The sequence below is a fragment of the Nycticebus coucang genome, chromosome 12 (genome assembly GCF_027406575.1).
Source record: "Nycticebus coucang isolate mNycCou1 chromosome 12, mNycCou1.pri, whole genome shotgun sequence".
NCBI lineage: Eukaryota > Metazoa > Chordata > Mammalia > Primates > Lorisidae > Nycticebus > Nycticebus coucang.
This window is the reverse complement of record NC_069791.1, coordinates 84,457,346-84,483,379: the sequence shown is the minus strand read 5'-3', so window position 1 is coordinate 84,483,379 and position 26,034 is coordinate 84,457,346. Positions and strand designations below refer to the sequence as shown.

The window sequence follows — 26,034 nt, the reverse complement described above, 5'->3', positions numbered from 1 at the left end:
TCTTTTTATCCACCTCATAGATCTCAGTTTATTGTTAAAGAACACTGGAAACTCAGAAAAAACAACAGTCACAGACAAAAGTAAGCATGATAAAAGCCAAAGGACCAGAAACAGGACCACCTAGTAAGGCAGAAAACTTTAAGACGGTAGCTACGAAATTACAGCCAAACATGATAAAAGGAATAAACACACGGCTCCACCACCCCCCACACCAGAAAATACCAAGTGGAGAGCCTACCTGGCCATGCAGTCAAAGCTGTAACAAAGTACTCCAGCCCCAACATGGTGGTGGTATCAAAGAAGTCTGAATACGGAATTTTTTTTTTTTTTCTTTTTGAGGCAGAGTCTCAAGCTGTCACCCTGGGGAGAGTGCCATGGCATCACAGCTCATAGCAACCTCAAACTCTTGGGCTTAAATGATTCTCTTGCCTCATCCTCCCAAGTAGCTGGGACTACAGATGGCCACCACAGCGCCCGGCTATTTTTTGGTTGCAGTTGTCATTGTTGCTTAGCAGGCCCTGGCCGGGTTCAAAGCTGCCACCCTAGGTGAATGTGTCTGGCGCCCTGCCGACCAAGCTATAGGCGCTGCCAGTGAATAGAGAATCTTATCTTTGCTGGTCAATAAGCAAAGGGTCATGGTTGTTCCCTCCATGGTGTCAGTGGATGCCACTGAGGGACCCTAGACTTCCACTTGGCTGACACGGTCTTCTTGTGAGGAAGACCTAGGTGGGTCTTCCACCATTCCCAGCAATAACAACAACACCCTGTACCTGTGTCAATGGAGATCATATGAGGGACCAGAATTTTACCCCCACCCAGAAATAACAAGGAGCCCACCCCCAAGTGCAGTAGGGGCCAAGAGGGGGACGTGGATGTCTCCCTCCACCTGGTAGTGATGTGGCAGACCCCACCCCATCTCTGCTACTGGGGTGGTTCCAGAGAAGGCCGGTGAAAACAGGAGGCTTAAATGAGATCCACAGTCTTTGTGATGCAAAATTATCCAGGATTTGACAGAAAATCACTCATCATACCAGGAACCAGGGAGATCTCAAACTAAATGAAAAAGAGGCAATCAGCAGATGCCAACACCAAGATGACACAGATGATGGGACTATCTGGCAAAGGTTAAAGCAGTCACGATGAAAACTCCTCAGTGAGCAATTACAAACACATAGAAGGCAAATGAAGAAACAGAAAGCCTCCACCAAGAAAGAGAAGACAGAGAGATCAACCAAATCATAGTTTAGAACTTGCTTTAGAAAAGGCACCCATGAGTATTTCATGAGGAGAACCCCCCGGGCAATTGAAGCAGCTTCAAAAATACACTACTGGGACTTGATCAAACTAAAAAGCTTCTGCACAGCTAAGAACACAGTAAGCAGAGCAAGCAGACAGCCCTCAGAATGGGAGAAGATATTTGCAGGGTATATCTCTGACAAAGGTTTAATAACCAGAATCCACAGAGAACTCAAATGCATCAGCAAGAAAAAAACAAGGGATCCCATCGCAGGCTGGGCAAGGGATTTGAAGAGAAACTTCGCTGAAGAAGACAGGCGCACGGCCTTCAGACATATCAAAAAATGCTCATCATCTTTAATCATCAGAGAAATGCAAATCAAAACTACTTTGAGATATCATCTAACTCCAATGAGACTAGCCTATATCACAAAATCTCAAGACCAGAGATGTTGGCGTGGATGCGGAGAAAAGGGAACACTTCTGCACTGCTGGTGGGAATGCAAATTAATACATTCCTTTTGGAAAGATATATGGAGAACACTCAGAGATCTAAAAATAGATCTGCCATTCAATCCTGTAATTCCTCTGCTGGGCATATACCCAGAAGACCAAAAATCACAACATAACAAAGATATTTGTACCAGAATGTTTATTGCAACCCAATTCATAATAGCTAAGTCATGGAAAAAGCCCAAGTGCCCATCGATCCACGAATGGATTAATAAATTGTGGTATATGTATATCATGGAATACTATGCAGCCTTAAAGAAAGATGGAGACTTTACCTCTTTCATGTTTACATGGATGGAGCTGGAACATATTCTTCTTAGTAAAGTATCTCAAGAATGGAAGAAAAAGTACCCAATGTACACAGCCCTACTATGAAACTAATTTGGGACTCTCACATGAAAGCTATAACCCAGCTACAACTTAAAATAGGGGGAAGTGGGAAAGGGGGGTGGGGTGGGTAGAGGGAGGGGGATCGGTGGGATCACACCTGTGGTGCATATTTGCGAAACTTGGTAAATGTAGAGTGTAAATGTTTTGGCACAGTAACTGAGATAACGCCGGAAAGGCTATGTTAACCACTGTGATAAAAATGTGTCAAATGGTTTATGAAGCAAGTATATGATACCCCATGATCATATCAATGTATACAGTTATGATTTAATAAAAAAGAAAAAGAAAAAAAGAAAAGGCACCCAAAAAAATGGAAAAAAAAAAATCCAGAACTGAAAAATTCTATAACCAAAATTTAAAGCTCAGGCAATGTTCTCAACTGCAGAATAAAGGGAACAGAGGAAATAATTAGAAAAGTAGAAAATAAAACAGTAGAAATTATTAATCTGAACAATAGCGAGAAAATAGACTGTGAAAAGAAATTAACAGAGCCTCGTGGACTGGTGGTTCTGTAACAAAAGATCTAACATTGTGCCTCTGGAGTTCTGGAAGGGGGGGGGTGGGGGAAGGACAGAGGTGAAAAACTATTTCAAGAAACAATGACTAAAACCTTAAATTTGGCAAAAAATAAATAAATAAATAAATAAAAGCACATAAATCTACAAATTCAAAAGCCGAGTGAATCTCAAACAGAATAAATCCAAAGAAATCTATGTGAAGATGTACCATAATTAAACTTCTGAAAACTAACAGGAAAAAAAACTGCGAGACCTACACCTTACACACAGAGGGAAAACACCTTACACGCAGAGGGAAAACACTTTACATACAGAGGGAAAACAAATTGAACGGCAGGGAATTTCTCATCCAAACTCATGAAGACCAAACAGTAGTGGCACGATATTTTTCAAGAGATGGAAAAAAAACACTGACAAGACAGAGAAAATGCCCTTCAGGAATGAAGGGGAAATCAAGACATTCTCAGATGAAGAAAAACTAAAAAGAATGTGTCAACAACAGACCTATCTTAAATGAATAGCTAAAAGAAATTCTCAAAACAGGAAACGATAAATAAAGGAATCATGGAACATCAGAAAGAAAGAACACAAGAAGCAAAACTTTTAACAACATCTGATATGATCTCAAATGTACAGGAGGTAATACTTGAGACAATTATATAATAAACAGGGAAGGCAAAATGATGTGAAAGGAGAAAAGGCTTCTACACTTAACTCAGACTGGTAAAATGACGAACCACCACTAGACTGTAATAAATCATATGTATATAAAGTAATACTTAGAGCAACTGCTAAAAATGCTACACAAAAAGATACTCTCAAAAGACCGTACTTAAATCAAAATTGAATTCTGAATATTGTTCAAGTGAACTACTACAAGGCAAGGGACAAAAATATAAATGTAAAACAGAAGGAAAAAATGTAAAGCAAAATCTAAAATGGCAGACTTAAGCCCTAACATAACAATAATTAACGTAAATGGGATAAATTCAGAGACTGGCAAAGCAGATTAATAAACATGACCTAACTATATTCTATCTATAAGAAACTTACTTTGGCAGGGCTTGGTGGCTCATGTCTGTAATCCTAGCACTCAAGGAGGCTGAGGTGGGAGGATCACATGAGCTCAGGTGTTGGAGACTAGACTGAGCAAGAGTGAGAAACCCCCCACACACACTCCCTCTCTACTAAAACTAGAAAAGTTAGCCAGGTGTGGTGGCAAGCACCTAAGTCCCAGCTCTTCAGAAGGTTGAGGCAGAGGGATTGCTTGAACCCTAAAGTTTGAGGTTGCAGTGAATTAGACTGGCATCACAGCACACTAGCCTGGGCAACAGAGTGAGACTCTGTCTATGAATGAATGAATGAATGAATGAATCTCACTTTGAACATAATGATATAGGTAAATTTAAAGCAAAGTGATGGGAAAAGTCATACAATTATTAACCAATAAAAAACAAGAGTAGAGGCGGAGCATGATGGCGGACAGGACAGATGTGTAGCCCACCTCTCCCAAGCCATCAGGTGAGAGGAAAGGCGGTCTGGACCTTCCCTGTGTGTGGATTATTGGAGTGGACAGACAGCTGGAGACGCCCAGCGAACTGGCGGTTTGCTATATATGAGGGGTAATTTAAAAATCACAGACTCTATTGTAGAGATTCATCCCTGCTCGGCAGTGCTGGCCAGCAGGCCCCACCCCCACGGAGGTCAGCAGCTTGTAAATGCTGACAAAATCCAATTGACAAGTAATTAATCCTGAACTGAGGGAGGCATCCGAAAGGAGAGCCACTCAAAACCACAGGGAGCTGGGCAAACTGTTGGACAATTGAAGGGAAGGGATCCTGCCCGGGAAACAAACAGACATTTTGAACTACCCAAAAGGGCAGGCACCTTTCCCCCAGGTGTTGGAGGGGGCTGGCAGTTCAGGCTGCACAGCGAACTGGCGGAGGCCCATCCAAAACTCTGAACCATAAAACTCAGAATAAATCCCCAAGTGCTCCAACCACGGGAATGGCTTGAAGCCTAGGACCCGGCTTTGGCTTCTGTGGCCACAGAGCAACTGAAGCCGTGGACCGGCTTTGGCTGCTGAAACCCCAGGAACCAGCTACAGGAGATACCGCGTGAACTCAGCACCACTCCCCTTATGGCCGATTGCAGTCGCCAGTTTGCAGGGGAACCTGAGAGCAGAGTGGAGGGACTTAGGAAGTGTGGACACCTGCACTGAGTGGGAGGGTCGGTCGCAAGTGCTGTCCGGAGGAGAACAGCCGAGGTTGCACAATTCTTAGGCGACAAACTTTTACAGAAACTTCAAAATGGCGATCGGCCATGGAAGGTGGTTACCATGGTAACGGTATAAACTGTAAACCAGGTATAAGTCTCAAAACCACTCATAGTGCCACCTGGTGTCCAGAAAGTATATTGCAGTATGAATACATTCCTACGAAAGTTGATCCCTACAGCAGACATATAGACATTTATAGGTATATTTCTACCACAAGAATATTTTTGCAGTTGGTGCCTTTTTTTGTTTGTTTGGTTTTGTTTTGTTTTGTTTTTTTGGTTTTCGTGGGGTTTTTTTGTTTTTGTTTTTGTTTTTGCTGTTGTTTTCTTTTTGTCTGATTTTTCCTCACCATTTTCATAGAGGAGATTTCGATAATTTTTCATTATTACATTTTATATAGATATACTTATTATTTCTATGTCTTCTAATTTTAATTTCTTCTTCTTACTTAACATTCCTTCTAACACCACTTTTTTCTCTTTTTTTTCCTTTCTTTCAATTATTTTACGATTATCACTACTTTTATTGCAGTTGTTCTTACATTGCTGTTGTCGTGGCTATTGCTTGTATGTTTATGTGTTTCCGTCTATCTCTGTATCTATGGGCCCATGTGCCTGGTAACCTTTGTATCTGTTTATTTGTTCATTTGGTCTCAATGAGCTTGGTGTTACGACCTGTAACCCTGAGCTCCTAACACCCCCCTCCACTCTCACTCCGTGATCTGGAGACCTGCCCCCTTAGGAGTCCAGATTCTTGGCTGAACTCTCAAGAGGTATAGACAGCACCTGGACTGCAGCTGACCAGTGCTGACTCTGTAGCAAAGGAGCGAGAAGATGACGGTCAGCTGAGAGGGAATTACACTGGAGCGGTGGTGCCCCGAGGTGCAGAGCAACAGCCATCCTCAGCAATAACAAGGCCCACCCCCAGATATCCCATAGCCTCTCCTCCTGTCTTCCTGGGCAACCAGATGAGGCTGAGCATCTTCTCAGATGGCAACCACCATGGAACAGACCTGGGACTGAAACACAGGCCCCATGAGTAAAGGGTTTTCCTGAGACGGTACCGACCTGGGTGGAACACGGGGACTAGAAAACACACCCACAGAGCCAGGAAACTCCTAGGGTGGGGCTGATCCAGAGAACCGCTCTACTGAGCCTAAGACGCACCTGGCCTTTAGGGGATCACCAGCCTATAGACAAAGGAGGCCAAGAGGCTACAGCCAACAACTGATCGTGCTGAGAATACAAACCCACAGGACTAAAGACAGGGCCTGAGACACAGGTTCTGAGAACTCAAATCAGCCTCTCCTCTGCAGAGGAATCTGGCAAGGTCAGAAACAAACTCCCACAGGGTTGTTCCCTTCACCCAGTAACATAAACTAAGGGTGGGGCTGGAACTGAGTGAACACCTCCAGCCTCCATCAAGTGCCCGAGGTTGACAGGCCACACCACTCCCTGCTGGATAAAGACAGAGAATAGCGGCCTAGTCGAGCAGACACAGACTACCCTGTGACTTAGGCAGGTGCAAACCCCTGGAGTATCTGCTTACTGCAGACAACTGACTGGGTCACAGCCCTGTGGGGCTAGCAGAGACTGGGTGTGACAGAGCTGCAAGGTGGGGAAGGAGGCATCATTCTTCCCAGACTGATCTATTTACTGGTGGCTCTTCCTGACTCCATGCAGCACTGGAGCAAGCCATTTTAGAGCAGTCACCAGACCCCTGTGACCCAGTTCCCAGGGACCTCTTGAACTCTCCCACCCGAGGCAGCTGCTGACTGAGACAATTGACTTGGACCTTTTGAACTGAGTCACTCACCTGGGGACTATCCAGGTGGTGCCCTGGGTGTGTGGTTGTAGGAAGATTTGATTTTCCTTTTCCATTTGTTGCCTGTGGTGGGTGGGGTGACTTAATTGCTGATATTTCTCCACAGCTGAGACTTCAACCCAGAGTAACTGTTTCACTAGGGTCACATAGAAACCAGCTGAAAACAAGTCAGAACCACTTAGCCCCTCTACACCAAACAGGGCCCCAGTTTCTCAGGCCACAGCACTGTATGGGTCCTCAACAAAACACCAGAGGAAAATCAAAGGGAGTAAAACAATCATGGGGAGGAATCAGCGGAAAAACTCTGGTAACATGAATAACCAGAATAGATCAACCCCCCCCCCCCAAGGAAAGATACGGCAGATGTAATTGAAGATCCCATTCACAAACAACTGGCTGAGATGTCAGAAATCAAATTCAGAATTTGGATGGCAAACAAGATTAACAAGATGGAATTAGGAATTCGTGGAGAAATTCAAAAGCTGTCTCAAGAATTTAATGAATTTAAAGACAAAACCACAAAGACTTAGACACACTGAAACAAGAATTTGCAGCCCTCAAAGATATGAAAAATACAGTGGAATCCCTTAGCAACAGAATGGACCAAGCAGAAGAAAGGATCTCCGACATCGAAGATAAAGTATTTGAACGCTCCCAAACTCTCAAAGAGGAAGAGAAATGGAGAGCAAAAATGGATCACTCACTCAGAGAGCTCTGGGATAACTCAAAGAAGGCAAATATCCGTCTCAATATCCGTCTTCATCTGTTTCCGGAATTCCTAGAATTCCGGAAACAGATGAAGTGGCCTCACTGGGCACAGAGGCCCTTCTGCATGAAATTATGAAAGAGAATTTTACAGACATGCCTAGAGAAACTGAAATTCAGATAGCAGATAGCTTCAGAACCCCAGCACGACTCAACCCCAATAAGACATCCCCCAGGCATATCACAATTAACTTCACTAAAGTTAATATGAAGGAGAAAATTCTCAAAGCTGCCAAGAGAAAGAAATATATTACCTTCAAAGGGAAGCACATTAGAATGACTGCAGATCTCTCTGCTGAAACATTTCAAGCCAGAAGAGGGTGGTCATCAACGTTTAATCTCCTCAAGCAAAATAACGTTCAACCCCGGATCTTGTACCCAGCTAAACTATTTCATTTACGGTGGAGAAATTAAATACTTTAATGACATACATATGCTAAATAAATTTGCCATAACTAAACCATCTCTTCAGGATATTCTCAGACCTATCCTCCATAATAACCAACCCAATCCTCTACTACAAAAGTAAACTCACTCAGAAACTTCTGATCAAACTCTAACTTCCACAATGGCAAAAGGATTAAAAATGCCCACTGGACTTTCAAAAAACTCAATACCCCAAATTTCACCAAACTTATCAATGCTCTCCATTAATGTGAATGGCCTAAACTGCCCTCTAAAGAGACATAGGTTAGCTGACTGGATACAAAAACTCAGGCCAGACATTTGTTGCATACAAGAGTCACATCTTAACTTAAAAGACAAATACAGACTCAGGGTGAAAGGATGGTCATCCATATTTCAGGCAAATGGTAACCAGAAAAAAGCAGGAGTTGCAATTTTATTTGCGAACACAATAGGCTTTAAACCAACAAAAGTAAGGAAGGACAAGAATGGTCACTTCATATTTGTTAAGGGTAATACTCAATATGATGAGATTTCAATTATTAATATCTATGCACCCAACCAGAATGCACCTCAATTTATAAAAGAAACTCTAACAGACATGAGCAACTTGATTTCCTCCAACTCTATAATAATCGGAGATTTCAACACTCCTTTGGCAGTGCTGGATCGATCCTCCAACAAAAAGCTGAGTAAAGAAATTCTAGATTTAAATCTAACCATCCAGCATTTAGATTTAGCTAACATCTACAGAACATTTCATCCCAACAAAACTGAATACACATACTTCTCATCAGCCCACGGAACTTACTCCAGAATCGATCACATCTTAGGTCACAAGTCTAACCTCAGCAAATTTAAAGGAATAGAAATTATTCCATGCATCTTCTCGGACCATCATGGAATAAAACTTGAGATGAGTAACAACAGGAATATGCATACACATACAAAAACATGGAAGTTAAATAACCTTATGCTGAATGATAGCTGGGTCAGAGATGAGATCAAGAAGGAAACTGCCAAATTTCTGGAACAAAACGACAATGAAGACACGAACTATCAGAACCTCTGGGACACAGCAAAGGCAGTTCTAAGAGGGAAATTTATAGCACTGCAAGCCTTCCTCAGGAGAACAGAAAAAGAGGAAGTAAGCAACTTAATGGGACATCTCAAGAGACTGGAAATGGAAGAACAATCCAACCCCAAATCCAATAAAAGAAAAGAAATAACCAAAATCAGAGCAGAACTAAATGAAATTGAAAACAAAAGAATAATACAACAGATCAATAAATCAAAAAGCTGGTTTTTTGAAAAGGTCAACAAAATAGATAAACCTTTGGCCAACCTAATCAGGAAAAAAAGAGTAAAATCTCTAATCTCATCAATCAGAAATAACAAAGACGAAATAACAACAGACTCCTCAGAAATCCAAAAAATCCTTAATGAATATTACAAGAAACTATACTCTCAGAAATACGAAAATCTGAAGGAAATCGACCGTTACTTGGAAACACGTCACCTTCCAAGACTTAATCAAAAACAAGTGGAAATGTTGAACAGGCCCATATCAAGTTCAGAAATATCATCAACTATACAAAATCTCCCCAAAAAGAAAACCCCGGGACCAGATGGTTTCACATCAGAATTCTACCAAACCTTTAAAGAGGAATTAGTACCTATACTACTCAACCTGTTCCAAAAGGTAGAAAAAGAAGGAAGACTACCCAACACATTCTATGAAGCAAACATCACCCTGATCCCCAAACCAGGAAAAGACCCAACAAGAAAAGAAAATTATAGACCAATACCACTAATGAATATAGATGCAAAAATATTCAACAAGATTCTAACAAACAGAATCCAGCAACATATCAAACAAATCATACATCATGACCAAGTCGGTTTTATCCCAGGGTCTCAAGGCTGGTTCAATACACGTAAATCTATAAATGTAATACAGCACATAAACAAATTAAAAAACAAAGACCATATGATTCTCTCAATCGATGCAGAAAAAGCTTTTGATAACATCCAACATCCATTCATGATTAGAACACTTAAGAAAATTGGTATAGAAGGGACATTTCTTAAACTGATAGAGGCCATCTACAGCAAACTCACAGCCAATATCATATTGAATGGAGTTAAATTGGAATCATTTCCACTTAGATCTGGAACCAGACAAGGCTGCCCATTGTCTCCATTGCTCTTTAACATTGTAATGGAAGTTTTAGCCACCGCAATTAGGGAAGAAAAGGTGATCAAGGGTATCCACATAGGGTCAGAAGAGATCAAACTTACGCTCTTCACAGATGATATGATTGTATATCTGGAAAATACTAGGGACTCTACTACAAAACTCTTAGAAGTGATTAAGGAATACAGCAGCGTCTCAGGTTACAAAATCAACATTCATAAATCAGTAGCCTTTATATATACCAAAAATAGTCAAGTTGAAAAAACAATTAAGGACTCTATCCCATTCACAGTAGTGCCAAAGAAGATGAAATACTTGGGAGTTTATCTAACAAAGGATGTGAAAGATCTATATAAAGAGAACTATGAAACTCTAAGAAAAGAGATAGCTGAGAATGTTAACAAATGGAAAAACATACCATGCTCATGGTTGGGAAGAATCAACATTGTTAAAATGTCCATACTACCTAAAGCAATATATAATTTCAACGCAATCCCCATTAAAGCTCCACTGTCATACTTTAAAGATCTTGAAAAAATAATTCTTCGTTTTATATGGAATCAGAAAAAACCTCGAATAGCCAAGACATTACTCAAAAATAAAAACAAAGCAGGAGGAATCACGCTACCAGACCTCAGACTATACTACAAATCGATAGTGATCAAAACAGCATGGTACTGGCACAAAAACAGAGAAGTAGATGTCTGGAACAGAATAGAGAACCAAGAGATGAATCCAGCTACTTACCGTTATTTAATCTTTGACAAGCCAATTAAAAACATTCAGTGGGGAAAAGATTCCCTATTTAACAAATGGTGCTGGGTGAACTGGCTGGCAACCTGTAGAAGACTGAAACTGGACCCACACCTCTCACCATTAACCAAGATAGACTCTCACTGGATTAAAGATTTAAACCTAAGACATGAAATTATAAAAATACTAGAAGAGAGTGTAGGGAAAACCCTTGAAGAAATTGGGTTGGGTGAGTTTTTTATGAGAAGGACCCCCCCGGGCAATTGAAGCTGCTTCAAAAATACACTATTGGGACTCGATCAAACTAAAAAGCTTCTGCACAGCCAAGAACACAGTAAGTAAAGCAAGCAAACAGCCCTCAGAATGGGAGAAGATATTTGCAGGTTATGTCTCCGACAAAGGTTTAATAACCAGAATCCACAGAGAACTCAAACGCATCAGCAAGAAAAGAACAAGGGATCCCATTGCAGGCTGGGCAAGGGACTTGAAGAGAAACTTCTCTGAAGAAGACAGGCGCATGGCCTTCAGACATATGAAAAAATGCTCATCATCTTTAATCATCAGAGAAATGCAAATCAAAACTACTTTGAGATATCATCTAACTCCAGTGAGACTAGCCTATATCACAAAATCCCAAGACCAGAGATGTTGGCGTGGATGTGGAGAAAAGGGAACACTTTTGCACTGCTGGTGGGAATGCAAATTAATACATTCCTTTTGGAAAGAGATATGGAGAACACTTAGAGATCTAAAAATAGATCTGCCATTTAATCCTGTAATCCCCCTAGTGGGCATATACCCAGAAGACCAAAAATCACACCATAACAAAGATATTTGTATCAGAATATTTATTGCAGCCCTATTCATAATTGCTAAGTCATGGAAAAAGCCCAAGTGCCCATCGATCCACGAATGGATCAATAAATTGTGGTATATGTACACCATGGAATATTATGCAGCCTTAAAGAAAGATGGAGACTTTACCTCTTTCATGTTTACATGGATGGAGCTGGAACATATTCTTCTTAGTAAAGTGTCTCAAGAATGGGAAAAAAAGTACCCAATGTACTCACCCTTATTATGAAACTAATGTAGGACCTTCACATGAAAGCTATATCCCAGTTATAACCTAAGAATAGGGAGAAAGGGGAAAGGGAGGGGAGGGAGGGGGAAGGAAGGGGATTAATGGGATTACACCTGCGGTGCATCTTACAAGGGTATATGTGAATCCTAGTAAATGTGGAATGTAAAGGTCTTAGCAAAATAACTAAGAAAATGCTACAAAAGCTATGTTAACTAATGTGATGAAAATGTGTCAAACGATCTATGAACCAAGTGTATGGTGCCCCACGATCATACTAATGTACATAGCTATGGTTTAATAAAAATAAAAAAATAAAAAAAACCAAGAGTAATTACATTAATTTCAATTAAAGTAAGATTTCAGAACAAAGAAAAAAATTGCCAGGGACAGAAAGAGAGATCATATAGTAGTAACAAAAGGGCAATCCACAAAGAAGACATAGCAATCCTAAATGTGTATGCACCAAACTATAGAGTTACAAAATGTATTCAACGAAGTTTGCCTAATAGAACTGAAAAGAAAAACAGGCAAATACAAGCTCATAGTCTGAAAGTTCAACATCCCTTTCTCAAGAACTGATAAAAACAAACAGACAGGAAATCAGCAAGGACGTGGAACTCAAAAATATCTCAACCAACAGGATTCAATTGACATTTACAGAACATTCCACCCAAGAACATAAGAGTACCCATTCTTTTCAAGTACCCACAAAATGCATACACAAATAGGCCATATCCTAAGTCATAAAGCAAATCTCATCAAATTTAAAAGAATTGAAATCATACCAAGTGTATTCAAAGACTGCTATAGAATCAAACTAGAAATCGGTAGCAAAAAGAAAACAAGAAAATCTCTGAACACTTGGAAACTAAACAACACACTTCTAAATAATCCCTGGATTGAAGAGGAAAGATTTCTTCTTTCTCAAAAGAAATCAAACAACACATCAAACTGAAAGAAAATGAAAACACAGGACATAAAAATTTGTGGAACACAGTAACAGCAGCACTTAACTTCAGAAAAGAAGAAAGGTATCAAATTATTAATGTAATTTCCTACATCAAGAAACTAGAAAAATAAGTGCAAAATAAAGTTAAGAGAAAGCAGAAACGGAAACAACTGCTGTGGTCTGGATGCTTGTGTCCCCTCCAAGATTCATGTTATAATTGAATCCCTGATGCAACAGAATTACTAGGGGAGAGCTTCAGGGGGTGAGCAGGCCACCGGGGCAGAGCTCCCATGAACAAAATTAGTAACCTCAGAAAAGGGCTGAAGGGAACTAAGGAGGCCCTTTTCTGACCTTCTCTTCTGTCCTGTGTGGACACAGCATTCATCCTCTCCAGGGGACACAGCAACAAGGCGCCATCTGCAGAGCACAGACAGGGCCTTCACCAGACCAAACCTACTGGCACTTTGATCTTGGACTTCCAGCCTCCAAAACTGTGAAAAATCAATTTCTGTTTTTTATAGATTACTCAGTCTCGGGCATTTTGTAATAGCAACCCAGATAAATCAAGACAGTAATGAAGAGCAGAAATTAATAAAATCGAAAGCAGAAGAACCAATAGAGAAAATCAATGGAACAAGAAGCTGGTTCCTTGAAAAGATTGGTAAAATTGAAAATCCTCTAACAAGACTAACAAAGAAAAAAGAGAGAATAATATTCAAGTTACAAATACAGGAAAGAAAGAGGGAGTAGCAGAGATCCTGCCAACATCAAAAGGATAATAAAAGAATACTATAAATAACCATACACACATAAGTTTGTAGGACACTGTAGATGAAATGGACCTATTTCTCAAAAAAGAGAAACTACCACAGTTCACCCAATATTAAACAGATAATTTGAATCGTCCCATAACTATTAAGAAGATCAAATTTATAATTTGAAAATTCCCAAGAAGTCTCCAGGCCCAGATGTTTTCCTTGGAGAATTCTATCAAATGTTTAAAGAAAATTAACACGAACTCTACACAATCTCTTCCAGAAAACAGAAGGGGAAGAGAAAACTTCCCAATTCATTTAAGGAAGTTAGTATTATCTTGAAACCAAAACCAGACAAGGGCAGTACAAAAAAAGAAAAGTTTAAATTAATATCCCTCGTGAATAAAGAAACAGAAACCTGTAACAAAATACATATCAACAATATATAAAACAAAATTAGATACCATGACCAAGTGGGCTTTCTGCCAAAGACAGAAGACTTGTTCAATTCTCAAAAGTCAACTGGCATGATCTACCATATTTACAAACCTAAGGAAAAAAAAAGTCACATGGTCATACCAAATGATACAGATAATTTTATATTACAGATGCTAGTCCTTTCTCAGATATGTTATTTGAAAAAAAATTTTTTCAGATATAGGTTGTTGAAAAAATTCAACAACTATTCATTATAAAAACTTTCAGAAAAATAGGGAGCAAGAAGAGCTTCCTCAACTTGATAGTTTCTTCAACAAAGTCTAGAACTAAAAATTATACTGAACAGTGGAAGACCAAATGCTTTCGCTGTTTTGAGTTTTTACTCTCTAGACCCCTGAAAAATCACTGCTCATTCCTAAATGTGGAAAACATAAAATTTATGGTTATGCTTTGGGGAGAGGAGGCAAAGGAATAATGTCACATCTGGAAAACTCAGTAAACTAAAACCTTATATGTTAATATACACGCACATATCCACATTTATAGATACATAAACGTTCGTTTTTTATTTCAAAATCTTAAGGAGGTACAAACGTTTAGGTTACATGGATTACTGTAAATGTTTTGTTTTATTTTAATGTCAGTCGCTCTTTTATTATTTAGAACAAGTGACTCTAAGTGCCCAGATTGTTCAAGAATAGGCATTCTTTCAAACCGTTGGCTAAGAGCTGTCTTATGCTGATCCAGCAAAGTCTGTCTGAGGATGAAGCCAACACAGAGAAAGCAGGGCAGTGATGGAAAAAGACACGGACTCCTAACAACACCATTTGGGATCTGGATCAAGCCCTACCTGAAGCTGCACCATACGAGCTAACATACTCCCTTTATGTATAAGCTGCTTTAGTTTGTACCCTGTCACTTCCAACCAAAAGAATCTTAAGTGGGCTGTTGCCTGAGCTCCTGTCACCATAAGTGTACAAGCCCAGGTGTGATGACCATCAGTGAAGGATGTATTAGCAAAATTCTGACCCTAACACCCCAACAGAAGGGTTGGACGACAGATTTTTCCTCTAAGGAGTTTTCTTGTTAGAGATAACCTTCCACAACATTCTAATGTGATTTTAGGACTATGCATTACAGAGTTAGAAGGAGTGTCAGAATTTTTCAGAAGGATAAATCAGCCCAATGAGCATAAGGAGAGTAAGGTCCTGTCTGACACCCAATCGAGGACTGCAACGTTCTGGATGATCCAACCACTGCTCATCTCTCTGACCTCACCTTCTGTCACCCTTCCCCACACTCAGTCCTCTCCTTAAATAGAACAAGCAGATTCCCACCTCAGGGCCTTTGCACTGACTGTTCCCTCTGCCTGAAATACTCTTCCCCAGACCCTGGAATGGCTGGCTCCTTCTCACCTCACCTGGACTTCTGCGCCAGACACTCTCTAGTCCATAACCATGTCTTATTTTCTTCACAGCACTTTCCAGTCTGAAACCACCACTGACTTCCCTTGTTAATTATCAGTCTCTCCCCAGTAGAATATAATCTCCACAAGAGCCAGGACTCATCTGCTGTGTTCACTGCTGTGTCCTCAGAGCATAGGGGAAGAAAGAAAGGAGGGAGAGGAGAAGCAAAGGACAGCTGCCAGGAGCTAGGGTGGGGACCTGCTCCCACTGAGGTCTCTCAGCTTCCCTGGGGGCCGTCTCCGTGCCCTGCAGTGGTGCACAGTGACAGTAAGGCTCAGGCAGCCAGGCAAGTAAACAGCTCATTCAAGCACACTACATTGCCTATCTCTATTCCCCTTCCCAGTTTCTTACTTGCTCAGAGCTTCCTGGAATCACCTCCCAAATGAAGTAACAGCTCCTGGGTTTTTGTCTCAGGTGCTGCTTTCAGGGGAACCTGAGACAGACTCTTACCCAGAGCAGTACAAGGACACAGGTGAAAATGTTCCTGCCAGCCCAGGGTGACACAAAGCAGGACCACAAGGAGGGACACGGATACTAAGGAGTCAGTTGTAGTAAAATAAGTGGGCAGAAAGGAGCCTGGGAAGATTCCCAACGCACAGCAGCGGGAAAGAGCAGAAACCGGTGAGGGCATGATACCATTTTTGTAATTAAACACACATACTCTTAAAAACCAGCATTTCATATTTCTCCGAAATACATACTTATTTCAGAACACGTTTAAGATCTATTAAAGTGGCTGCCTCCGGGGGAGCAGTGCAATGGGAGGAGAGGTGAGCGATAAAGGAAAATAGATACATCACACATCTGTTACCTGACCCATTGGTGTCAGCGTGCCACAGCAGAGAAGAGGGCTTGAGTCCCCTCTGTGCAACTAAGGCCCAAATATAAAAACTTACAAACAGTGGTAACTCAAACCGTTCAGCTAAATAACTCCCACTCACCTTTCACGTCTCAGCACATGGGCACCACTCTCATGGAAGTGGTCTCTGACCTCCCTGACTCGGACACAGCCCCCATTACATCCTTCTGGTACCATGTACCACGTGCCTGCTTCATCACAGCCATCGCGACATGGAACTACACGTTCAACATGCCCAGACAGACACACGCCTGAGAATCTGCACCAGACACCAGCTTCCACTGACTGTCACCTCACTCCAGCTAAACCTGCCACCCCTCACCTCCTGGACCCTTCCCAGGGAGCCCAGCCTGCACCCCCTCCCTGGGCAGCAAATATCTCCCCAACTTCCAAAGGCAAATTTCATTTTGTATCCCAACTGGTTTTTCCTTTGTAAGAATCTCCACCCAGCTCAGGCCATTTCCCAGGTTTCTCTGGGAGCCCCACACATCCCTCCTGAGGACGTGCCCACAAGCTCCCGGCTTAGCTGGAAAATGAATCAAGCTGCCCGCAGCTCACCCACGTCCCTTTCAAAGGCCAGCCTGCCAGTACCTGCGGGGCTTTGGCAGGATGAACAAATGAAAGGCAGGCTGCCATGTCATTTCAGAAAATGAAAACAAAGGGAGCCTATGAGGAAGGGAAAGTGATGGAGCTGGTGGCATGAGAGAAAGGCTTGCTCAAAAGCCATGTCCTGACAACTGGAGGCCTCCCTCTCCCCACCTTGGGAAGAGAGCCCACAGGCAGCTATTGTATCTATGATGGAAAATTATAATTACAGGTTTAATTAGAGCCCACACCCTAAACAGTGTGCACTAAGGGCACACTTGCTTATTTGCTATGTCCCCAACACATTGCAATATCCAAAAACAAAAAGGATGATCAAGAAATATTTGTATTGGGGGCAATATGAACTCAGCCAGGACAGAAGACTGTGGATATACACGCCTTGTCATGAGCAATAAGTAGATGTCAACTATGACAAGGCAAGGGCATTCGGGTTTAATCTTTCTAACTTTGTTGCGAAGGCTCAGAGAGGTTTGTTTGCTTGCCAGAAGTAACACAGCTAGCAAGAGGCAGGAGGTGCAGGATTGGAAAGCTGATTTTTTTTTTATTCATTCATTGATTCTTCTAGCATTCATTGGACATCTACCATGTGCAAGGCTCTGTGTTGGACCCAGAGGAAAAAAACATTAAACAAAAAGTGCATTACCTTGTGATCTGAAATAAGGTGGTGTTTGAAGAATCAGAAATATAGTTGTCCCTCAGTATCCGTGGAGAACTGGTCACAGGACCCTTCTGATAACAAAATCTGCAGATGTGTTAAGTCCCATATAGAAAATGGGGTAGTGTCTGCATTTAATCTACACACATCCTCCCTTATACTTTAAATCATCTCTAGATTGTTGAGAATACCTAAAACAATGCAAGTATTACATCAGTAGGTGTTAAATATACCATATATATTTTTATTTGTATTTCTATTTTTGCCCAAATATTTTTGATCCACAGTTGATTGAGTCCACCAATGTGGCACTGCGGATTGGAGGGACAAATGGAATGATTGAAGGAAATTTTAGCAAGTGGGTTTGGGATGTGGGTTGCACATGAAGGGTTCACGTAGTGAAAATGGAGAGGGAAGAATTTCAACTGTCATTTTTATTATCACTAGCAAATACTTACAAGATGCTTGCTATATGTCGGCTGCTGTTCTGTATTAACTCATTCTTTCAGTTAATCTATTCACAGCAACCCTGTGAGGCAGGTAGGGAAAGGCTGAGTAACTTCCCCAGGTCGAAGGGCTGAGTAACTTCCCTAACAAGAAGGGCTGAGGCTGGGTGAACCAGGCGCTCGGCCATTGTGCCATGGAGCTATGAGCTAGACTCACGGAGCTTTTACTTTCCAAGCCCGGATTCCCGTCTACCCCAAACAGATCGGGAAGGACAGGAAAGGAACTAGTCCCAGCCTGTTTCCCCTGCTGCAGCATCCAAGAAGTCCAGGGATTCAGGACTTCTGTGTGACCTTGGTCTGGCCTGGGTGCAGAGAGCTATGGGGGAGATAGGAACCCGAAACCATCCTCTGAAATCTGCTCAGGATGATGGCCAGGTCTGGTCAGGACATAGGAGAAGTTCCTGGGTGTTAACCTATTTGACTCCAGGGGAAGTTCTGAGGTGTTAGTGCCCTGAGCCCTTAAAGACTAAGATTGTGATCAAGAGTTACAGATGCATCACTTTACTTACTGCCAATGCACATTTTCCCCAGCCAGTTCTATTCATACTGATACTCAAAGCATGTTCCTAGGATCTTATTAGAAATGCAGACTCTTGGGCCTACCCCAGACCTACTGGAGCAGAATCTGCATGGTAACAAGCTCCCCGGGTAACTGCTTGTCAAAATCTGAGAAGCTCCCTGGGTAACTGCTTGTCAAAGTCTGATGAGCATGGGCTCAACCCAGAGGTTCTCACCCCAACCAGAGAGACGCCCTATCTTTTACCCATTAACCTACTTACACTTGAACATCCAGTCTGCAGCAGAACCCCCATAGTGGACCATCTCCCTACACTGACCACTTCCTTAAATTGACCTAATTTTCCTACACCAGACACACACCACATCAGTGCCTATCAGTACATGTCAGCCTAGTTCCTTATGCTGACCATCTCCGTATGTTGACCAGTTTGTTACAGTCCCTTGCCTGGTCAACTTACAGAGGTTCTACTGTATTTTCAATATACCATTCAAACAACTTGATGGAATTGTGAATAAATTATTTACAACAACCGAGATTGCTAATGACCTCCCTATGCCCTCCTATGGAGAATTTCACTGTTTCCTATTGTTTCCTACCAGGAGGACACCAAAGGACCCCCACAAACCACAATATTTTCCAGGGCAAGAGAGAGAACATTCGAGGAGGAGGGTGTGGCTTTCAGTGATATGAGCCAAAAAGGTCCAGTATCTGCTGACCTGTGTCCACTGGGCTTCTAAGCAGAGAGCCACTGGTGATCTTCGAAAGAGAAGTGGAAGGTGGGGACAGGAAGGAGACAGACTGGAGTGAGAACAGAAGGGAGAAAGGGTAGAAAGAATTTGTCAAGAAGTGTAAGTAACGGGCAAAGTCAAAGGAAGGAGTGAGGGGCAGTCTGGAGTCTGTTACTGTTGCTATTTGATTCTTGACAATTCTAGTGGGTCTCTGGGAAGAGAACTGGGTCGTAAGGATGGGGGTAAGAGAAAGAGATTTATATGATTGAACCATTTGATTATATGTCGTATCAATCAGCTACTGCTGGGAAACTGAAGACTGGCTCAGCAGGGCTTGACTGCAGGCCACAGCTGGAGCTGGCTGGCTCTCTGAGACTGCTCCCTGCATGAGGACATGGCAATGGCCTCAGAGCAAAGAGAACGTGCAGAACATGCTCAAAACTGGCACGTTCTCACTTCCACCAATGGCCAAAATGAGTCCCAGAGTGAAAGGGCTGAAAAGCACGCCCCATCCCTGGTGAGAGAGACTTCAGAGGTGTGTGCAAAGCGCACAGTTGTAGGAAGGGTTGACGAATTGGAGCCATTAATCAGATATACTAATACCCCACAAAGATATTGTCTTTCTGAAAAGAGATACATGCGAAAAGTAAACGCCTGCACACACGCCATGCCCACTCTAATACCTGATGAGGAGGAACCAGTAGAGAACGGGAGAGACCCAACATCCCCAGGAAGAGCTCCCCCAAAAGCAGAGCCCTCCCAGGCTCTGGGAAGGGTAGATCCCAGCCGGGGTGGGGGGGTGGAATATGTCAAAGGGCACTTCTTCTACTGTGAGAGGAAGAAAGGATGAAAGAATGGGACAGGTGCATGTAACTCATTCTCCACACACAGCCAGAGTGGTCTTTTGAAAGTACGAAATAGATCGCGTGACCTTCCTGCTCAAACCCTCCAGTGGCTTCCTACGGCACTTAGAGAAAACTCGAAGTCCTCACCCAGGCCCCCCACACCCACTGTGGCCTGCCTCTTCCCCCTTGTAATGCTATGACCCATCCTTCCCTCACGGACAGCACTTGCTCGTGTTGGCCACCTCCTAGAGAGAACATGCTTCTCCCAGCCCTTCACAAAAATGGCCTTTGGGTGTTGCTAAATGACCTTCCCAACAGTGGCCACGGCCACCACCAACCGCCAATACCCCAGACACTATGTCCTATTTTTCTGTCCTGTTGTCTTTCCAAGCCCTTACCACCATGTTAATTAGCTCACTTGTTTATTATGGCATCCAAATGCAAATTCCACAGGTTCAAGGGCCTTGTCTTTCTGTCCACCACTGAACTTCCTCATCTAAGCCAGTGCCTGGCTCATAGCAGATGCTCAATCCGTGTGTGTGTGCGCACGGGCACGTGCAAATGAATGAAACCGGGTAGGCAGTTGGAAGGCTTTTCTTCTAATGATTTATATCATCCCCGTGAACTGGGAGATAAGATCATTTGCTAAGTGGAAAGGAGTACATAGTGGGTAGGAGTTGAGGAAGGAAGTGACATCTGTTATGGGATAGGAAAATAAGGAGCTGCGTAGGGGTTTCTAGGAAATGGTGGGGTATAGCTGGGGTTGGAGACCGTGAAATGTAGCAGTGCCAATCTTGTGGGATTTGTTGAGATTTTTCTCTGTACAATGACAACTAGGGGGCAATTTGGAGGCACGTGGTTGGGTTCCACAGGAGGGCTTGTAGTGGGTTGATTGTTGTAATGGCCCAGTTATTCCCACCTCCCTATATCCAAGCCCTTTGGCAATGTCTTCCCAAAACTGTAGGATTAACCACTGGACTTGCTTTGACCAATAGGATTGCAGCAAACTGGATACATGCTGAGGCTTTAAAATATACTTGTGCATTTCTCCTCCTCTCTGGCTGTACGGATTCTGCCATGAGGGCAGGTCCAGGCTGGCTAAGGCCATCCTCTCTCAGCCAGCCCCCAGCTGGTCCACTGCAGACGCACAGCCAAGTCCAGGGAAAATGGGCCAAGCCAGCCCAGATCAGCAAAACCACCAGCTGACTCATAGATTCATTAAGAAACCATAATTAACAGTTATTTTAAGGCACTAACTTTGGGGTGATTTGTTGTGCAGAATTATTACGACACTAGATAACTGAGATAGGCAAAAACAGGAGAAAGAGGTTAAGTAACTGAAGGTATTGGCAAGCAAGTGGGTGACTCTAGTTGTCTTCCCATCACATCACCCATTAAAGGTCACCCAAAAGTTTAGGAAAGACTAGCCCCCAACGTTCCAGGCTGAGTTTGGTTCTGGCAGCTTCCTCCAAGTCCCCAGGTGTTTGGCTGGTAGGGAGAATGGTTTATGTGGATTCCAGAGAATGTAACATGTGAAGAAAGTCTAGATATTATCCCAGCTAATCCTGGCAGCACCACCAGCTGGTAGATGTCTTTTCCCCATTTTACAGATGGGGAAACTGAGAATTAGGAGAGTGTAGTGCTTGCCTGGAGTCACACAGCTGGTGAGGGGAAGGCAAGGATGAATCAGTCTGACAGCAAAGCCTACACTCCTCTGCCACACAACACGGCCTCCTGAGAGGGTCCATGGAGCAGGTGACCCCCAGACCCGCACCCCCTCCACACCACCTCCCTCATGCTCAGCCCCATTCCTCCTTGTCCTAATTGGTCCACTGAGTATTCAGCCTGTTAGACCATCCCCCTTTGTTTAAAGACTCTTCGATACATAATAGGAAATTTCGTGGTTACCTCTGCACACAGCTTTAAGTGCACATATTGGCCAATCTTTACAGATTTAATTGTCTATAAAATTACTCTGTATGCAATTCCCATATGGATCTTCAATGCCTCGCTCTCTGCTTGCTTCTTCACTGCTGCTCTCGCCCAGGCTGTGGCAAAGCTACTGAACGGGCGTCAGGCCCTCCAGAGCCAGCTGGGTCAACGCGAAGCCAGCTGTGTAATGAACCATCCTAGGCGTCAGTTTCCTCATGTGTGAATGGGTATAATCACAGTAACTTGTCAAAAGGTTGGGAAAATTAAGTGGAACAGAACAGGTAAAGTTCATAGTCTGAGCCTGACATGCAGACAGCATGACAGCTAATACTTGGAAATCTTAATCCATGTTTTTCCCCTTCAATTTCCTGGAACACTTTGTCTCCCCTCCCCAACCCCTGCCACATCATCACGCACCTATTGACTCAGGACAAGTGATTCAAAAGAAGTGAGACTTAAGAAACGGGCTTTAAATTTTCAAAACATGATGAATTCAGGGTATAAAGTTCATACAATCAGGTATTGATTAGGAAAAGAATGGATGCAGATTCTTAGCAAAGTATCTCAAGAATGGAAGAAAAAGTATCCAATGTACTCAGCCTTACTATGAAACCAATTTATAAACACCCACACTTCCATATGAAAGCTATAACCCAACTACAGCTCAAGATGAAGGGGAAAGAGGAGGAGGAGGGAAGGGGACAGGGGAGGACGAGTGGAGGAAGGGTAACTGGTGGGACCACACCTATCGTGCATTTTACAAGAGTACATGTTAAATCTACTAAATGTGGAATATAAAAGTCTTAACACAATAACTAAGAAAATACAGTGAAGGCTATGTTAACCAGTTTGATGAAAGTATTTCAAATTGTATATAAAACCAGCACATTATACCCCATAATTGCATTAATGTACACAGCTATGATTTAATAATTAAAAAAGTTTTAAAAGATATAAATACACACACACACAAAAAAAAAGAATGGATGCAGAACCAGCATGTCAGCTAGGAACCACACTCTGGCAATTAATAGAAAAAACCTAACTCAAAGTAGCTAAAATGTAACAAGAACTCATTAGTTCATGTGACTGACAGGCCCAGGGGAGAGCAGTTTCAGAGGTGGGCGACCTGACCCAGGAACTCAGCAATGTCGCCCAAAGTTCCCACTGCTTCCAATGGGCGCTGCTTCTAACCACAGCTGGATTTCCTATGGAGACAAGATAGCTGCCTAGCGCTCCCCGGTGCTTCCTCAAATAAGGACTTCCTCCTGGAAACTGCAGGCCAACATCATCTTTCAGCTCATTGCCCCAAAGTGGGTCACATGCCCATCTCCGAGCCAATCAGTGGGGGAATGGGTGGGGCTGACCAGGTAAATCTAATAGGGTAGGGCTCATCCCATAGGCTGTATGGGTAAAAGGGATTCTTGGCTTGAGGCAAAGAGGCAAGGCCTATAATCTCAGCCCTTTGAAAGACCAAGGAGGAAGAATTACTTCAGCTCAGGAGTTTGAGACCAGCCTGGACAACATAGCAAGATTCCCATCTCTAAAAATAATCTTTCTGCTAGTAACCAGGGATAAGGTGCATGTCCGTAGTCCCAGCTTCTTGGGAAGCTGAAGCAGGAAGCTGACTTGAGCCCAGGAGGTCAAGGCTACCGTGAGCAATGATCTCACGATTGCACTTTAGCCTGGAAGACAAAGCCAGACCCTGTCTCAAAAAAAAAAAAAGAAATGCTTCTTTAACTGCAGCAAGGTAAGATATTTATGCCACAATAAATAGAGACTGGAAGGGTGATGCCTGTGGCTCAAAGGAGTAGAGCACCGGCCACATAAGCCAGAGGTGGTGGGTTCAAGCCTAGCCCTGGCCAAAAACTGAAAAATAGAGACTGGAAAGAGAATAAATGAAGGGCTTCCTAAAAGGTATCTTATCCCTGCTGAGTTACTCCTTTGAACAGTTTTTGGGGATTCACTTCATTCATTTAAAAATTCTTTCTTGAGAAGCCCCTGTTGGGGCCCCCATAGTCAAAGAAAATATGAGAATAGATCATCATCTCTTAGAATATGACACCCAGAAAGTGGCACTGCTCTCTAGAAAGATCAGGCCAGCACAGAGCACAGGAAACTGTCAACCCCAATAATAATAAAAGCTAACATTTCTTGATGAATTACTCTCACAGGTTCTGTGCTAAACGTTTTCTGTATTAACTTTTTCAACCTCATAACAGCCTTGTTAAAATAAGTCTTATTCTTATACCCATTTTACAGATGATGAAACAGAAGCACAGAAAGTAGAAGTTGCTTGCCCAGATCACACAGCTGTTCGGTGACAGACTAGGATTGGCACCCAGGCAGGCTTGCTCAAGCTTTCCTGTGTGCTGTTCTGCCTCTCCTAGGGTGCCATGCAAGTTCGTGTTAGGCTCTTGACAGGAGTATTCACTCATTTACTTGGCAGATGTTTATTAAGTACGATAGGGCAGAATCCCTAAAGCAGTTATGACTTAGTCATTCATTCATTTCTTCAACAAGGATTTTTGAATGCCTGTTTTATACCAACCACTGTATTTCATGCCAGGTGACACAGTAATGAACAATCCTGACCTACCTCCATCCTCATGAAGTGCACAACCTGCTCTTCCTTGCTCCTCATGCTGAGCACACAGTCAGCTAAAAGCCTAGGGCCGTTGTGCACAGTTGCACAGTGTGCACACTGCACAACAGCACAAAGTAGACTTTGTGCTAAGAGTACCTTTCTACCCAGCAGGAGGGAGCTGGCTCTAATTTATGCAAAGGCACCATATGGAAAAACCATGACCCTGTAAAAGCTGCTTGCACTCTTACTTTTGTCTTACAAGTTAAGGTTCTGGTTTTGTTTGTTGTTCTCCAAAAGAACTACTGCTAAACAGCTCCTCCTGGCCCCCTTGTCTGTTCAGTGAAGTGTTCACCCAAAAATTATGCCTGCTGCCTTCCTATCAGAAGAGCCGGCATTCATGTTCCTCATGATGAATTCTTCTTCATAAGGGTTTGCATGCATCTTAAGATGTCCCTCACTCACACGGAAACGTCACGGGGGAACCAGAAACACTAGACTCCTTGGAGGTAAGAAGCATCCCCCCAGTTAAGATGGTCAGGGGTCAATCACAACTCTGGCTACCTCCATTCCAATACAAAGTACAGAGACATAGTGTTGGAGCTGGGTGCGAGCACTGCCCACTGCCCACTGCCCAGGGATCCGTGGTGGATGCTGTCAACCCGCCATCTATATCCCCTTGGCCCCTGCTACCATTTTCACTCACACCAGCCCCAGATGTGCTTTCATGTCCAACAGCACTTGCTCCTCCTACAGGCTGCTGGAACTTTCTGCCTGGACACATAAAGAGCCAGAAGGGATCAGGAAGCCACAAGAAAGCCCTTCACCAATAGGTACAAGGGTGTCAGTATTCTGGCTGCCTGTCTCCAGGACTAGGACAATGAGGAGATGTCACCAAAATTGTCTCTGAGGTTCCCCTGGTGAAACCACACTTGATACCGTTCCCTTCCCTGAATCACTTCCTTACTCACCTATTGGTACTCCCACAGAATTTCATCTAAGGTCTGATTCAAAGGAAACAGGTCTAGAATGGGAACTGAGGGAAGCTGGCCAGGCCATACACGCTGGGTGCCCCCTCTCCCAGATGCCCTCCTAAGCCGCCTCCACAATTACAGGAGACATATGCCAAGTACCTCTCGGGGCCAGACCTGGCCATTTAACTCGTCCATTGGCTCCCTCTGGATTCGATCTCTCAGATTTTTTTGCCAGACCTCCATGAAAAATGATT

At 42.9% G+C, this 26,034-nt stretch overlaps 1 protein-coding gene across 1 annotated transcript in view; it reads left to right on the top strand.

Moving 5' to 3' along the window:
* Nucleotides 1-19,839: 19,839 nt before the first annotated feature.
* C12H16orf82 (chromosome 12 C16orf82 homolog) overlaps nt 19,840-26,034 on the top strand; it is a 28,694-nt gene continuing 22,499 nt past the window's right edge. Inside the window, 3 exon segments of the mRNA XM_053556637.1 lie at nt 19,840-20,275; nt 24,485-24,542; nt 25,563-25,639. Coding sequence (XP_053412612.1) covers nt 19,840-20,275; nt 24,485-24,542; nt 25,563-25,639 — 571 coding nt within the window.